This window comes from Stylophora pistillata, chromosome 4 (assembly GCF_964205215.1).
Source record: "Stylophora pistillata chromosome 4, jaStyPist1.2, whole genome shotgun sequence".
Taxonomy (NCBI): domain Eukaryota; kingdom Metazoa; phylum Cnidaria; class Anthozoa; order Scleractinia; family Pocilloporidae; genus Stylophora; species Stylophora pistillata.
Window position 1 is genome coordinate 40222415 of NC_142522.1, and position 17191 is coordinate 40239605.

At 38.7% G+C, this 17191-nt stretch overlaps 2 protein-coding genes across 6 annotated transcripts; both read right to left on the reverse strand.

The window, feature by feature from the left end:
* Window positions 1-5920: 5920 nt before the first annotated feature.
* LOC111330017 (octopamine receptor beta-2R) lies at window positions 5921-12327 on the reverse strand. 5 transcript variants are annotated; one of them, XM_022934797.2, is made up of 2 exons: window positions 12206-12327; window positions 5921-7078 (listed from the first exon to the last, which is right to left on the reverse strand). In XM_022934797.2, the coding sequence occupies exon 2, from the start codon at window positions 7051-7053 to the stop codon at window positions 6058-6060; it is 996 nt and encodes a 331-aa protein (XP_022790532.1). In that variant the 5' UTR covers window positions 7054-7078; window positions 12206-12327; the 3' UTR covers window positions 5921-6057. The 5 variants fall into 5 exon arrangements, with proteins under 5 accessions (XP_022790532.1, XP_088613902.1, XP_022790533.1 ...); XM_088757776.1 differs by lacking the exon at window positions 12206-12327 and adding an exon at window positions 11589-11712; XM_022934798.2 differs by lacking the exon at window positions 12206-12327 and adding an exon at window positions 8310-8416.
* A 2282-nt stretch (window positions 12328-14609) lies between these two features.
* Window positions 14610-16443, reverse strand: LOC111330051 (uncharacterized). The gene is made up of 2 exons (XM_022934844.2): window positions 14986-16443; window positions 14610-14744 (listed from the first exon to the last, which is right to left on the reverse strand). The coding sequence occupies exons 1-2, from the start codon at window positions 16301-16303 to the stop codon at window positions 14737-14739; spliced, it is 1326 nt and encodes a 441-aa protein (XP_022790579.2). The 5' UTR covers window positions 16304-16443; the 3' UTR covers window positions 14610-14736.
* Window positions 16444-17191: the final 748 nt, after the last annotated feature.

A 17191-nucleotide genomic window follows, 5' to 3' on the forward strand; every position in this document is an offset into this window, starting at 1 on the left:
ACATTCATTAGTTTGTAAGCAACTTTATTAGGGCTTTGCACGATCTTATTCTGTACGAACGACTGTGAGCTAGCCAGGCACTTCTACACTTCTACTTCACTTCTACACTTCTACACTTCAACACTTCTACACTTCTACACAGGCACTTCTTCACTTCTACGTGAGGGTTTGAGTTAGAAAATGATTTAAAACTCTGGAAAATTCGGGTGGTAGGTTTATGTGGCGTCCGTCTGATGAGCTTGTTTTCCCTTTCTGTCTGGTCCCAACAAATGAGATTAGTCTGATCTGCATTTAGCCCACGAAGCCTATTAGACGACTCGTGACCGACTATTTATACACAGATACGGCTTAGTTCGTTCCCCTGATTAGGCTAAATTGAATCTGCTAGGAAAAGACTAAATGCTCTCTTTTACTCGAATTCTACAGGCTGAAATACGTGCTGTAGACACTTGATACTCGGAAAGAAGCTGATAATTTCATTTGCTGAACTAAAAAAACGTGCTTGTCACTGCACAACATGAAAGATCCACCCAAATTTTGTGCTAAGTAAGAATGAGCATGCATGAGTTTATGAGATGTTTGGTAAAACTGTGGCATATCAAAACAAATAAATTGGCCTTCTTGGTAAACAAGCGTGGCATTACGCCGACAAATCGGAGTTTAGGCTTATAATCGGATGAGCTATAGCTAATTGGAAACTTCATTGCTAGAACCTTAGGGATGTCGGTAGACGTAGTGTGGGCCCAAATTATGAAATAATAGAGGGGGAGTTTTCAGTTTTTACAGTCACTGCGGAAAAGATCCCCTTTGAAACAAGGAGACAAATTTTGTCGTTCATAACCCCAGCTTCGTTTAAACCGCAAAGGAAAAGACAGACGTTGGTAATGATGAACAAAGTAGCGAGGGTCTCACATCTGAACTCTGGCAAGGGAAACAGATTTGTGCCCCGTAACTTATATCAAAACAGTGGCGGGATAAAACGTTTTGGATCACCGGTAAATGTTCTCTCAGAGAGGCTAATCTCGGCGAATTTCAATAATTACTAGTAGTTAAAAACACTCTTCTCGAGAACGTCTTCTTTATGGTAGAGTGGTAGCCTGTTAATATAGGTAATCGCAAGGGGCCGAGTAAAATTATGGATTAATATCACGCGTGTTTTCAGAAGTTGCTGAAAATGCCCGAGTCGAGGGGAAAATTACTGAATTTCTGAATGCGCTCTTCGGTAATCAGTCATAGGAAGCCATTTAAAGTTGACAGAGAATCAATGGCCACAAACGCACGAATGCGCTGAATGAAATTTTATATTTTTGCACAAAGATACCAGGACTTTGGATAGGCTTTTGATTTTAAATATCTCTCCAGTGATGCCTGCATTACTTTCAGGCAGTCGGGCTCGTATTCATCCCCGTTTTCTTTTCATAAATCGGCATAAAACTGCACCAGTGTTCGGTCGAGGACATAGCTCTCGTACTCTTCTAAATTTGCTTGGAAGTTTCTTTCATTTTTTTTTTCCTATTTAACACCTTGTGTTGTCTTGTAGGGCTGGAACGATGCAGCAAAGCAAACAGCGTTATTCAACTCAGTAATTCAACATACGCAGAGACTGAGTTAGCATGTTCCATGATCTTGAAATTGTCGAAGTAGTCAATTATAAAGGGGAAAAGTGTTCGCAAAGTGAACTTGATTACGTGCCAAAATCTGCTGGTTCAAAGGCACTAATTGGTGATGCGAAATGACAAAAAAAAATCCTAATACTTCTAAAAGAGCGAAAGGGTGACATTCTATGGTACGCTAACATTTCAATGCCATAATAAGAAGGGTCAGAACATGAAAACACGAGAATTAGTACAAAGTACATTGTGCTATCACTACAACCGTCTCCGCCGGCTAATAGGGAAAAGGGGCCGGTTTTGTTGTTATGGTTTTTCTTTTAGCAGTTGTCTTAAACCCAGCGTTAGAGGTTAATAGTTCTCTCAGATGATAGGGTCAATAAAACTCTTTACCTTGAACACAACAACATCGTAACAATGATAACATCTTACTTTGTCGGGCGAGTGCCGAACTCAACATTTATCATTTGTCCGGATCAAATGATGTACAAACAAGATGCTTTCGACATAACTGATCCAAGCATTCAACAAATATACATGAAATAGATATATATGAACTGCGGTTATGAAACGTATATGTGCACGATCCTTCGCAGTAAAGCACTATTTAAGCAATAGTGAAAATCAGACCTGAAAAAAATATTCAGGCCTGTACGGGATTCGAACCACTGACCTCTGCGATACTAGTGCAGCGCTCTACCAATTGAGCTAACAAGCCAACTGGGAGCAGGCCTGAATTTTTTTCAGGTCTGATTTTCACTATTGCTTAAATAGTGCTTTACTGCGAAGGATCGTGCACATATACGTTTCATAACCGCAGTTCATATATATGTATTTCATATATATTTGTTGTTTGATTTATCATCTACGGGTTTATGTCGAATTAATTTGATGGCCTGCTCCCAGTTGGCTTGTTAGCTCAATTGGTAGAGCGCTGCACTAGTATCGCAGAGGTCAGTGGTTCGAATCCCGTACAGGCCTGAATTTTTTTCAGGTCTGATTTTCACTATTGCTTAAATAGTGCTTTACTGCGAAGGATCGTGCACATATATGATCCAAGCATTGTTGACTTGTAACATAGGGCTGACTACAACCATCTCTCCCGGCTAATAGGGAAAAGGGGCCGGTTTTGTTGTTATTTTTTTTAGCAGTTGTCTCAAACCTAGCGTTAGATTTTAATAGTTCTCTTAGATGATAGGGTTGATAAAACTCTTTACCTTGAACACAACAACATCGTATCAAGGATAACATCTTACCTTGTCGGGCGAGTGCCGAACTCAACATTTATCATTTGTCCGGATCAAATGATGTACAAACGATATGCTTTCGACATAACTGATCCAAGCATTGTGCTGACTGATCCAAGCATAAGGCTGACTTCAACCATCTCCGCCGGCTAATAGGGAAAAGAGGCCGGTTTCGTTGTTATTTTTTTTTAGCAGTTGTCTTAAACCTAGCGTTAGGTTGATAAAAATCTTTACCTTGAACACAACAACATCGTAATAATGATAACATCTTACTTTGTCGGGCGAGTGCCGAACTCAACATTTATCATTTATCATTTGTCCCGATCAAATGATGTACAAACAAGATGCTTTCGACATAACTGATCCAAGCATTTTGGAGGACACTTGTAAGATATGGCCGACTTGATGTAGGGCATAGGAAGACATGGACTCTGTTTCGCTTGTATTTGGACTAAAAAAATGTGTGTCAGTGTAAAGTTTTATCTTTTATTTATTTATTTTTTTCATTCAAATTGTCTCAGTTCTCCCACGCTGGCGACAAATCAGTTTAAACTCAATTCTACTTTGGGTTGAGAATTTCGTAGAATACCTGTTTCCCTGGAGCTTTCTCTCCTTCTATTTGGCACCTAAATATAAACCCAGCAACACAAAGTAAAATAACTTAAACAAAAAAACAACTCCGAGTAGCTGAATTTTGCGTGAGTGGTTGCGAGATTCGATGACCTGTTGGTTAGACTTTCGCGAAAAAACACTTAGAAATAATGGTGAATTAAATTAAATTTAGAGTCCAGGTGAACAACTTAAAAGAGTGAAAGGTACTTCAATAGGTTTAGAGAGATCTCTGATGGTGATTTATCAAACTAGAAGGATGTGGGACTGACGGAAACTCTGATCTGAATCTTTTATTAGGATTCCAGCTTCAGACCTTCATTACCACCTTTCGTTGTTAGGACATGCTACCGGCCTTCAATTTATTGACTTGTAAATTTCCTCTTTTAACGTGGTAGCAAGAAATCACATTATTGAGAAATGATATCAAAACAAGATCAAGATCTTTTAAGAGTTTGTTTTGTCTTGTATAGAATTGATCTCTCTATTACAAAGTTATTCGTAAATCAAAAACAGTTCCAACACCTCAACCGAGTATGTATTTTTTGGTTTGCCCTTTATTTAACAGATGTGATGTTGCAATCAGCACAGTCTTCTCTTAAGATTTAAAACATGGAAATTGCTGACTTTCTTCATTCCCTCTGCCTTACCCGGACCAACAAGTGGAGGACGGCTGTACTTTTTTTTTTTTTTGCCCCGTTTGAACAGAAGAAAAGGATATTTACGTTGAAGAGACAACACGGATAAACAAAGAATTGCATCCCCATAAACTGTATTTTATTCATACATGATGTAGGAATAATCGTCATAACAAGATCATTTCATACCTATGATGTTAAATTATTCTCAGTCATACACCGGTTTACTTTAAACCGAAGTCGATGACATTTTTAAAGCAAGGTAACCTAGTTAAAAAAATGTAATTCTTCAAACAATTATTATAATTATAATAAGAAGATTAAAATTAGAACACAAAGGTCTGTCTTGCGCCAGTTTATTTATAAACCGTAGTCTATGTAACTCAATTTGGTCATACAAATAACTTGATTGAATTAAAACAAGTGTAATGGGTGCACTCTCTCGGCTGTCACGAAGGTTTACTTTTAAACCGTAGTCTGAGTTAACTATAGATATTTTATAATAATTGTAAGATGTTTAAAGGAAGAATACGTAATAAGGTAAACTCTGTCTCTTACGGTGTGTTTTTAAACCGAAGTCATGGTAACATAAAATCTAATTCGATAAACTATTATAAGAGGATTAAAAAAGAATAGAAAAAGTACTCTTTGTCCCACGACGGTTTATTTCTAAACTCAAGTCAGGGTAACATAAAATCTAATTCTACAAATTACTATAAGTAGATTTTAAAACGGGAATATTTAGGTATGCTTCGTCTCGCAACGGTTTATATATAGCCCGAAGTTGACGGAGTCAGTATGTAAATAGAACTGAGTGACACTAAAAAAAATAATAGCATCCAGACAATACGAATCAGTTGCAAGCCCCACCGTTGTTCAATGCTATTCCTGATTGATGAAAATAATCCAAGTATCGTTTGAAAAATTTCATGTAAAAATATGCAATTAACTGGTAGATTTTACCAGAATGTTGGCAATCATTTAACTGTACTGCTGGAATTGTCATCGCGTATGACTAAACAAGTTTGATGTTTTCCCAATATAGCAGGCATGTTTAGTGTTAGAAAAAAAGAGTTGCTTTAGTGCCTGACATTTTTGGTCAGAGCTTTGGATTCCCAAAAAATCCTTAGGAAGCCGGTAAAACTGAATATCGCCCAAATTGGAGGCATGTAATGAACAAATAACCGCTAGTCAAGAAGGGCGGAAGAGCGAGAAATTTTCATGACAAACTCCTCCCTTTTACATGCAATAAGGAACTCAGGCAAGCTGCATGTACAAAACAAACAAAACAACATCAAAATAAACAAACAAAATCTATGCTAAACTTTCGAAATGTTCGATTTGCAATTAATTGCGAGGAAAGGTTCATCAAAGGATCATCTTATTGCACTAGCAGGCAAACTCCATGTCAGAGGAACGCAAGTCGTTTTAGAACTAAAACAATTTGCCGAAAGCAGGCTTTGCATTCGCAAAGAATCTTGAAATACTTGCGTTGGATCCATTCAGAGAGAAATATTCTGTCGAGGAGCTGATGTGATGCAGTCTTTACAGTGCATGGTTTCGCCCGTTTTCATACATGAAGGACTGATGCCAGAATGTCTTCGCGTAGGAAAAAAAAATTTCCAAAAAAATCACTCGATTCATGATGATCACATAACTAGCTGACTTGAATTCTTTTTTTATTATTAATATTTCCTATGGCTTATCTTAATGTAATTTTCAAGCCCTGACTGCTATCTTTGTTTGATTTGGGTTAATGAGTCAGACCTTTTTTATCGAGGAATGTTGACTAACGAAATTGTTGTTATTGAAAGAGAGCTCCCAGTTCTGTTGCAACTATCGAAAAACATGTTTACGACTTTTATACTCAGTCTAGACAAACTAGTAAATCTTATCTAAATAAACACGCCCTAGTTCTAGAATCGATAGGGGTGTTAAAGAGAGCATGACGATTTACATTACCCGCGCAAGTCGTCTAGGAGACCCGAAGACATTCGGGTACACGGCCTTAAATCGCTTGCTCCGAAAAGCGAACAGAAAGGGATTCAAGGCCGAGTTTAAATAACCAATCATTAAAAGAACCACTCTGGCTTCAGGCGGGATCGTTGCAGTGCATGACTCACACAAGACAGCCACAATGCTGACAGATGAGTAGGGAACCCAGCAAAGGAAGAAAGCGCCCACAAACATCGACGTCGTCTTAAAGGCTCGGATGTTTTTCAAATAAACTTTCCGCTCTCTTTCAGAAGGCTCTCTGTCGTTGTTCTCAGCGCGCTGACTTGAGTCGAAATTCTTCAGCTGCTTGCATACCAGGCGGTAAATCTTGAGGTGAATACCACAGGCGATTATCAGCGGTAAAATAAAATTCAAGGAGGAGCTGAGAACATGGTACACCGGTGGGAAAGGAAACAAGCATGCGTTGTCAAGAACAAAATTATGCGATGTTCGCCAGCCCATGATGGGGAGTAAGGCGAACAGGATGCTGTAGAGCCATATCATTAGATTAATAACGATGCCTCTTTTATGAGTCATAAACCCTAAGCGGCGGTATCGGTTGAGAGGATCGCTAAGGCTTTTGTAGCGATCAACGCTCACGGCCAAAAGTGTCAAAATCGAGGTCGGTACGGTAATTAGGTAAACCGTGATCCAGGCCTTGCACATCGCCTCTCCATGGTTCCAAACCCATCCCAGAAAAAGCCCCTCTATGTCAAATGGCACCGATAGGGTCGCCGTGAGAAGGTCCGATGACGCCAAGGAGAAAATGAAAACATTTGTGGGCATTTTGCGCAGGTTTTTGTTGATAAGTATAGCTGAGCAAACCATGATGTTACCAATAACAGCTACAGCCACGATTAAGATATAACACGTCGCCACTGGATACACGAAGCTGGAAGGCAAGGGGATAAATGACTCTGTGATACCGGGATCTTGCTTTGTTGTGTTGTTCATGTTAACCGTTTTTTCGAGGAAGTTCCTGTAATGATAAAAAAAAAAAAGAAATCTTTCAGTAAGCAGGTTATCACCTTCTTGAAAAACATTCCCTGGCTCCTTCGTTCTGATTTCAGCCTTGGAACTCCATTGCGCCCTAACAGAATATCTTACCAAGATTATAGTTTTCCGGTCAGAGGGATTGCATGCAAAGCCCCGCAATGTCGGCAATCCGAGATTCAATGCTTGCGTATTTGAACAGACAATGATTTTATATCCTTAGTGCGACCCCCGGGAATGCGATCTCACTAAAGCCTATTATAGAAAAGTCAGGTCACGCATTTTTTTAACATCACAAACGACCCATTCACATTGGCCAACATTAAAAGGTTATAGCCTGTTTGGTTAGTCTGGCATAAAATTTTTTCTTAGCGAGTGCTCTTGTTTTTTTTTTAGACGAACTAAATTGTGAAGCTCCCATGAAGAGAAAAAAATAACCCTACATGCCAATCAAGGTTTTTTATCAACTCTTTTTTTACTTTTCAAGGTTTTAAACTTGTGTGTAGTTTTGAGCCAACAAGGCCATTAAAGAAATAAGTTACAGCTGTTGTTTTCGATTAGAATGGAATTCTTGATGTACTATGATATTCATTTCCGGTGAGTGATTTCGGACCGGAGTAAATTGTCTTCAAAATCCAAAACGTGGCCAGTCAGGGTTCTGACCGTTTAGACTCATCCACGAAATGATTTATCTCAGAATATCTGCTATGATACCAGACAACCCTTTCAAATTCACACGATTAGAAAACAACTCTGTATATCTGCCCACAAACTCACCTACTTTTTTAACTCGCTCTAAGCCGGCCGGCTTTTTTATATGCGCGTAACAAAACTGCACGGTTATAAGACGCAATAGGAATGCTTGGAGAAGTGAAGAAAAAGGTATTTCAAAACCATGAAATTTAAGTTAAATTAACGCCAATAATGCATAAAATATTCATTCATGGTAATTTAACTCCCAGGCACGAAAATCCAGTCAAACTGGAATTAAACTTTTAAAGTGTTAAATTGCACACTAGAAATGTCGAGAAATCTGTTCTTTAAGAATTTTCCTTCCTCTTCGTAACAACTAGGTTCTCGATCACTTCTGTGAAAGCTTAATGCGCCAAATTGCTACTATGAGTCTCGACTTCTTTCTTTATTTCGGATATCACTAGATAACACGCTAATATGAATACACTCTTCTAAAGAAAAAAAAAAATCCGGTGCTTATTTACCATGCCGCGACTTCTAGGACTTAACAACATCTGATGTGACGGAGCTTGACAGCTGTTGTCAAAAATCCTTCACGAATACGACAATGGTGTTATCCAGACTACCTCCTCTGTGATGTTATAACTAATTCAGATAATTGCAGAGATTTAACCATCTTTTTTTTTTACACTCCCCTTCAGTTTAATACCAGCGAATAACCTATTTGTGAGTGCGAAAGCGCCGGAAAGCCTGAATCGGATATAGTGCTCAAGACACAAAAGTTAACACTCCATCGATTAATCAATCTTTATATAGAGAAAGTTGACAGTAAGGAATTTAAACCTGTTGAAAGTGGAACTATGCAAATTATGATCAGGTCATTGGAAACATAATCTTTTACAAACACTTTTTTTGCGCTCTCTCAGACGGATTTAAGATCAACCGCAGAATACAAATATGGCGAAATACTTTTTGATTCAATGCCAAATAAGGTTTTGACGTCAGTGCTCCATTTCTAGAGCGAGGGAAGTTACACGAATCTTCTTGATAAATACCCGGTAGACATAAGTTTAGATACATATGTATATTTCTATAGTCCCAGTTAACAAATGCACCAGCTATATTTGTTAGCATATTTGTCAGCAAAACATATTTGTTTGCGCAACTTTCCGAAGCAATCCAATTGTGTTGAGCCCAATAGCGAATAGAAACTTCTGGCAGGTTGATTTTAAAAATCAACTTTGATATTTGCCGGCTTCTATGACCGCTCATATCTACTGACTTTGCCACAATTAATGAATTGTAACTATTAGAAAATCAACATTAATATTCGTGGGTAATCATCTTGATTCTTTCGTTTTTGAAGAGGGTTTCAAGGGAATATTTCCTTATGAAGCTCTACATGGAAAAAATCGTACTACAGCACGACAAGAAATTTCAGGTGAAATTTCTTGTCGTGAAAGAGGTGAAACCTGGTTTATCTGCTCATATCTTCTAGATCAGAACTAAAACAAACCTGTAATTTCAGGGGATATCAATCGAGCGAGCTAAACAGACTAAGAAGGCAAACAGAGCTCCAATGATCCCAAACCCTACATTCGATATTTCCGGGTGATTCTTAGATTGCACGCAAACTCTACTTGTTAAACTATATCAACTAGCCAGATGCAATTGGGTCGATACCGCAAGTATAATACTTTGCACGAAACACCGCAAAAATTCAATGTTCCCCCATACTTTACAATGCGCCGAAAACACACAGAAGACAGCTCTATTACTATTGATCTGATAAGGTAGCCAGTAATAATATGGTTAACGGAAACTTCAGCTTCCTTGTTATTGCGTTATCTATTAAAACCTGTCTGAAGCGGAAGGTAGTGAGTTACCGTGGACGTTTATTCAGCACTGGCTTTACTACGTTTCGACATTTTCTCCCCGTTTTAGTCATTGCGTTTGATCGATGCGTTTCCACTTAGCCGGCTCTTGACCGCTCTTAATGCGACTAATCTGGTATTATTTCAAAATTATAATAATAATGTAGGCCAGAAAAACAAGGTGAAAACAGTCTTGAAGACTCTAAAACCTTCAGGCTTGATCCAAGGTAATAATTTTGGGAAATGAAAGTTATTGATAGGACCGAGCAAGTTTGAGGTAGTGCACAGGGTCTACTCAGATTTTTTTGTCAGGTAGAGTCTGTGAAGGGTAATTAAAATCGCTGTATTTGGTTTTTATTACTCGATTTAACCTCAATAAAGGCAAAAGAAAGCCCACCGAATGGAGACAGTGATCTGCTAATAACGAAGCATTGCATTGTCGTGAAGTATTTACACCCTCAAAATTCAGTTGATTTCCTCCTTGTTTATTATACTTTTAATCCAGTAAGTTATAAGTTCGTTACCGTTAAAATAGGATGTAACAGGAAGGACTGTGGCATAGAATAATCAAAACAGGGATGTATCTAATCAGGTATTTCCAGGGCTTAATGCGAGAGTAGGAACATGGCAGCATGATTGTCAAGTAAACCCACATTTGATAGGAAATTAGTGTCCACGAATCGTAGTAGGACGTGAGCCGGCAAGCCTTGACTCCCACACGGGATAACGTATCTGGGTGTGGATTTCCTTAGAAAATAAATGTAGCGACTTTTGTGACCTTGAGTTAGAATGGAATAGCATACATAGATCGTGGAATGGAACATGCAAAGTTAAAATGTCGACAATAAAGCCTGAATCAAGCCAGTCAAAGTATTCAGTTCAAAATAGTAAACGAGCTTATGCGGGAATTTTCAGTTACACAAGTGAGAAATTCTGCAAAACTGATATCATTTAGGCTGTTCGATGGATTGTTCTGATGAGTTGAGTTAATAGGGAGCATATTTGACTTGCGTTGCTCTGCTCGTCAAATAAACATGAGTTAAAAATATAAACAGTGTTTGAAATAAAGTCCTTACAAGCAGGCCAAGCAGAAATTTGAAACAGAGGTGATCTGACACCTACATTAGAGTAGATTCTCTCAGGGGTCCTTCTCTCGTGTCAACGCCACAACTAAATTTAGCTTGAACAACTGATGGCATTTTGGGAGTCTTTTCAACAACGACATTATCTCTTCAGGCCAGCTTAGACAAGCGCAAAGCGAAAGCAAAAAGAAAATTATTTCCTTTTCGCGCCTTTTATAATTCACGTGCATGTTCTGCGTTATGCGCCTGCCTCACGTGTGCCGCCGGTCCCCGCCCGTCGCCAGAAAACGCATGATAAAATTACTTGTGTTGCGCAAGGTAAAAAATTGATTTTTATGACTAATGAGGTCAAATAACTAAGATCCTTTCCGGTTGGATTTAATGGTTAAAAAAAGCGATTAAGGTCGCCTCGCCTTCGATTAACATTTCTAAATGATCTTAGCACTCAAGCTCTCCAAGAAATATTCAGGATATTTTGATTGTAGGTCCGGGTTAGCCTTTGACACGCAGTTAACCTTAGAAATGAAGAATCAACAAATAAAGCAAAACGCTGATCTTGGCGAAAGCAAAGGCAAAGACTTGAGTACTCATAAAACGTTAGATACTCATTTCGATCAATACTGGGTATCTGAGAAACACACCCCTACCCCTCGAGACAATTTTACAGAGGGTTCCCTTAGAGTGTAAGTTTTAACAGCTGTCCCCCAGCACCCATCAGAAATTCTCAGAACAGCCAGTAGGGTTTCCGTTGAATAAAGTGGTGAACGATAACAGTAATTAAAACTAATTTAGGGCTTGTATAGCGCAAATTAACAAGTGAATATGATCAAAAATGCGCCACATGTACCGGTTGAAATGATAAGCAGTCCCGTTTAGGCTTGACGAACCAAAGAGTTGATATGAGAAAATTGAGTTGTTCCGCCTGACAAGGTCATCCTGCCAGGGCGAGATAACTCGCCCACCAGAGTTGTCTCGAGCTCTGAGAAGGGTTCGCCATTCTCATGTAAACAGTTGCTTGAATATTTCAAAGAATGAAGTGAAAAGTAAGCTGATCTAGGATAACTCGGGGGTAGGAATGTCCCAGGAAATCGAAGTCATATACGGTAAGTGTAAAACAGTCTTTCCAAAGTCCTAGGTTTGTCGCGGTTAGAAGAGTTGCGTTACATCACAAAAACGGTGTATTGCGAAAGACTACCTCTGCATGAGGGCTGGAAGGAATTTTCGATAGGCAAACAATGCTTTTAGGCATCATATCCCCATTTTTTTACTGTCTCCAAGTCTATGTTTTTATAGCAGCACGATTTTTTTTAACTCAAAGAAACACGTAGACTGCAGTGCCTCTTTTATGCAGACGTGGAATTATTTCCGGCGAAACCGTCTGGTTATCGCGTGTGACAGTTTACCACAAAGCCAAAGAGATAACAAAAAAACAAAAAAAACAAAGATTTGCTTAAATAAACTTACAGAATAATCTCTGCAGATTCCTCTTTCAAGTTGATGCAAATTTGCACGTTCCAGTAAAAAAAACACAACCCGGCTTCTCGAGAAGTAGCCGCCGTCAAGCTATCATCAAATATATCATGTTTCAAGCTTGGTCTCTAGGCTCTCAGCAGGGTGGCTATAAACAATAGATCAGCTGAACATGAAACCTCTAAAATCCGTGGAACTTCTGGAACCCGTGGAACCTGTGGAAGCCAAAATTGCATCATAGCGGGCACTAATGTTCGCTCAAGCGCATAAAAGTGTCAAAATATTCTTGCGAGGAATGAAACTTGACCGCAATAACCGATTGACGGTGATTTTCTGTGTACATATGTTCTACCGTTTACTGCGTTTACAGACTCTCGAAGGTTAGACTTATTGGCTATCCGACTTTAGCGAGTAACTGGCTGTTTGTAATAATTTGGTAGCTGCGTTTGTAACCCTCTGCAATTACCTTCAACATTAAACATTTTTCTCAGGATTCTCTTTCATTTGGGGTTCCGTTTAAAAAATGCGTATTGATGTCGCATCGTGTAACATAATGACACATTATAGCTCATTCGAAGTTCTATCTTCATCACTTCACAAATTTCATGAAGAATGACCAACTCAAGAAAGAAACCAAGGACAAATATTATCGTTGGAAAGAAGGCAAAAAGTGGGGTGGCTTTAAACATGGGTTGCGCTGGTTCCATGGTCTGCTGATCTAGAGTTTAAAAAGATCCCCGCAGCGTGGTTTAGAGCCCCGAAGGTCTGATAAGGAGCGAGCGAGATAACCCATCCAAAGATTTATTTGATTTGGGAATGGTCTCGCTGATAGACACTAACCAAGGGGCTTATCTAATAGGCGTAAGCTTAAATCCTTTTTTTTTTTTATCTAAGTGTGTAAACCACATGTCAGGGTATTATTCAACGATGACAAAACGTTCCCAAAATATTAAAAAAGAGAGATAAGCGAAGGTAGGTAGAGGGAGGGAGGTGTTCATAACCTCTCATAATCGGTTGGGTTGCCTATTGGCTTTTTCTTCCGAAGACTGAAGTATATCTTGCAGAAGAGAACAACATATTTTGAAAGCCAAAATTGCACTTTCGGGCATAATTTGCTCACTATTTCTATTTTTATTGTTATGTCATTGTCAATCAAATTAGTTTTACATATTTCCGCTATTACATCATACAGCTATCTATGAAGCATCACCCCAATATTCTCCGTTGCACCTGAAGAAGGCTGGTTTGGCCTGCCGAAATATAGTGCTCCGTCTTAAAATTTACTTATCTACGTTGTATCGGTCTTGCCTCTATATTTATATTTCATATTCGTTATTTTGGGCCGATCAGATCATCGCTGATCCAACGTACAAGAGTAGGAGTATCGTCCACGGTTGCCTGCTGAACATTTCACAATTAATTTTCCCCCTCGCTTGAGACCTTCAGCCTTGCTGACAAACTTTTTTTAGCCAACGTGCTGAACGATGGGATTTTCTTCCACACAAACCAAACAAGGAAACGAAATAGGCTATGAAAAGACTTTTAACTCCCAGGAATGGCCGGCCAAAACAGAAACTTTACGATAATGTCAATACAATATCAAGCACACAAAACACAAATACATATCCTGACATAATGAACGTAGTACGCATCGTCTGATTGGTCAGTTCTGTTCCCAAGCGGATGTTTTATCGGGTTATTTATAGGGCTCGCATGTGACTTGTTATGTCATCAATAGAACGGATTTTTCCGGTTTTTTACCGTGATAAATCCACTTGGGATGTTCGCCTTGTGATTTAGAAGCTTTCCACTTGTTCTCCCAACGTCCCGCGTGGCCTTATCACGTTATAGAGCCGGGAAAAATGTGTTCTAGTGCTTAAAGAAACTGTTAATTAGGTAATTATTAGTTGATTCAAAACCAAATTCTCAGAATTAACATCATAATAACTGTATGGAGAAAATAAAGAGAATTTCTAATGATATTAATTCTGAGAGTGGACAAAAAAAACAACCACACAAGTCCTCCTTGCGCATGCAGATTTACAAAATGAAGCTTTATTTGCGCGAGTGTCTATCAAAATTTGACATTTTAACCCGAGTAAGTGATCATAATAAAAAGTTGTTTTCTTATATTACAACAATGATTCCTTCGCGTGTGGGAAATTACACCGTAAATTTTACATAATTTATGAAGTTTCCAATTAAGGAAATACGTCAATTAATAATTGGACTACGATTAGGATGTTAAATTTTGTAATTTAGAAAATCATTATTTTCCCTTTCTTTTCTTTAATCTCATTATTATAACTGCAAAAGGCTAAACCCTGAATGTTAGAGGTAATGCTATAAACAAAGTTCTTGTGTGTATTCTTATTGTCGTTGATAGTCGCTACCTTTTCTCAGTCAAAGAACTCAAGCTTTGTTAAATCCTCTTGATAATCAGGGTTGCCAGGGTTTAGAAACACGATTATTTACCGGTGATCGCCCGCACCCAGAGCTAAATCACAGCGAATCAGATTGCGAGGTTACAAACCTACAAAAAAAGGAAAGATCTTAAGTGCTTTAAAAAAAAATTTGTGCTAGAATACATACATCAGATTAACCCAAACGTCCCATAAGCTGAGGCAGTTTGACTAACATTTTTTCAATCGCTATTTCATTAAGATTCTTGTATACACACAGAAATACCGAGTGTAGTTAATTTTCTCCATGGCAATACTGATAAAAAACTACCGAAAAGTCCTTCTCAAACAGCTTGTTTGTTACTCACACACCCCCTTCTTGTGTAACACGACTATTTTCAGCTGCCACACCCGGCTGTAATGACCCGCGACAGATCTTCCTAAAACAACAGCAAGCGAATGGAGACAGTTCCATATATCTCTTCCTGAATTCCTTGTCGATGCAGGCGTAAATAGCTGGCTTTATGATCCCGTAAATCTCACCAGCTACCTGCGCGCTAAATGAAACGTGGACGATTTGGGAGTATGACAGAAACCTCATCAAATAAGGCAACAATAAAGACAGTAGGGTAAGAGCAACGAGAGGCATGGATATTGCAATGGTAATTTTTGCCTCCATTCGCGTTTCTCTTAATTTCTGTTCGCGGGTAGATTGACTGGTGATACTCTGTGCATCTCCATCACGAACACTTCCGCCGGCAGGCCGGATAACTTTTTCGGTCTCCATATTGAAGGTTTCTAGGGGGTGTTTGGAAGAACTCTTTTTAAGGCCTTCGCAGATTGTCATATTTCCTTCATCAGGCTTCTCTTCCCGCCACTCTCCCGAATGATCCAGTTCGCTGCCATCATCATCCTTCGTATGTTGTTTCTGTTTTGATTTGTCAGCAATTTTTGTGGATCGTTTGAGTGAATGCATTTCCTTCTTCATTCGTCTCAATCGGACAAACACAGCGACACAAAGAATCGTTAAAATCAAGTTAACAGTGACATCAAAAGCGAAACCAAGTTGGATGACCAGCCACATTCCCTCCGGACTAACTCCACATGCATTAACGTCAACCTCGCTAAACACAAAGTAGATGGAAGAGAAACCTGTGGCTATCACCCAAAGGAGAAACGTCGTAATAGCGCTGAATTTTCTGGTATGTTTCTTTCGTCCTTTGGAGGAGGAGTTTCGTATGGCGCCCCAAGCTAGAGCGACCAAAGTAAGTGCAATAACCCTGGAGGCAATTTGATTAAAGGTAAGGTACATCTTGCATAGAGCATTGCTAACAAACCAAACGTCTTTACCTTGATGAGAAAACGCGGCATTAGTCATAAGGTAGACAAAGATGGCTATTAAGATATCAGCACAAGCCATGCTGATCAACATGTAAAGGAAAAACGTTTTGCTGCGACCAATTCGGACGTGCTTGCACAGAATATAGAGGGCAATGCTATTTTCTATCAAACACAAAATGAAGAGAATCCCTTTCAGAACTTTGACGAATTGGGAGCTGTTCGGATCTGGCGGCGTGGGGGTATCATAGTTATTAAGATAGTCTGAATCGCTCCATGGAAAGGGCTGAATCGTGTGAAATGTAGGCATAGCATTTGTGAAATCGGTGTATCCCTGAGTCGAATCGCCCATTTTCACTCTCCACGTACTGCCGCGTCCGAAATATGAACAGCTTTTAGAAAACAAATGTTTTTAAAGTGCACTTAAATGGCCATAAACGGTTTTATTTGTTTTTGACTGCCAGTTGTAATAGGGCACTAATGGCATGCCATTTTTTGTTCATCAAGAAAACGTCACGTAAACGTTGATAACACATCAAAATGGCAAATTGTACATTGATGTACCTCGACTCCGCCTGATAGTTCGAAGACAAATTCCAGCCGAAGTTTTTCCCAGCATCGATTAATTTCTCAACATTGTGTTCATGCTTGTAATTTTGATACATGGATGCAATTCATTTTCACTGATGAATTTGGTGAAAACACAGGTGTGTAAACAGAACAGTCCGAAAGTATACGGAACGATTCCATTTAGATTTAATTCTGTAGGAGAAATTTCCACCTAACATTCAATTTCAGGCATGTTGTAAAAGATGGACTGGATTGGATTTGTAAAACATGAAACATGGATTTGTAAAATCTGGATTTGTAAAACATGGATTTGTAAAACATGATAGCATTGTTCGACTGTTTATTTGTTTACTTCTCTGTCTGTCCCTTTTTAATCTTAATTGTTTTGCTTTATATTATTTTCATTTTATATTACCTAATAATTTCTCTAAAAGATTGTTTGATGTTGAGTAATATTATTTGGAAATTTTTAAGAATAATCAAGAAATACGAGAAGCACTCGCTTACAGCGAGTAACCATTCTCAGCATTTTCGGTATTCTCTCGTGTTCAAAAACAAAATTCCGCGTGCTTATATATTTAACTCTACAATGCATTCGGCGCGTTTTTATTTTTAAAATTATCAACATCTTAAGGTGGTCTTCCACTCAAAAATTTGTATTTTTTGTCCA

Coding starts and splice junctions, on each gene's coding strand:
- LOC111330017 (XM_022934797.2), bottom strand. CDS start 7,053: ATGAACAACACAACAAAGCAAGATCCCGGTATCACAGAGTCATTTATC.
- LOC111330051 (XM_022934844.2), bottom strand. CDS start 16,303: ATGGGCGATTCGACTCAGGGATACACCGATTTCACAAATGCTATGCCT.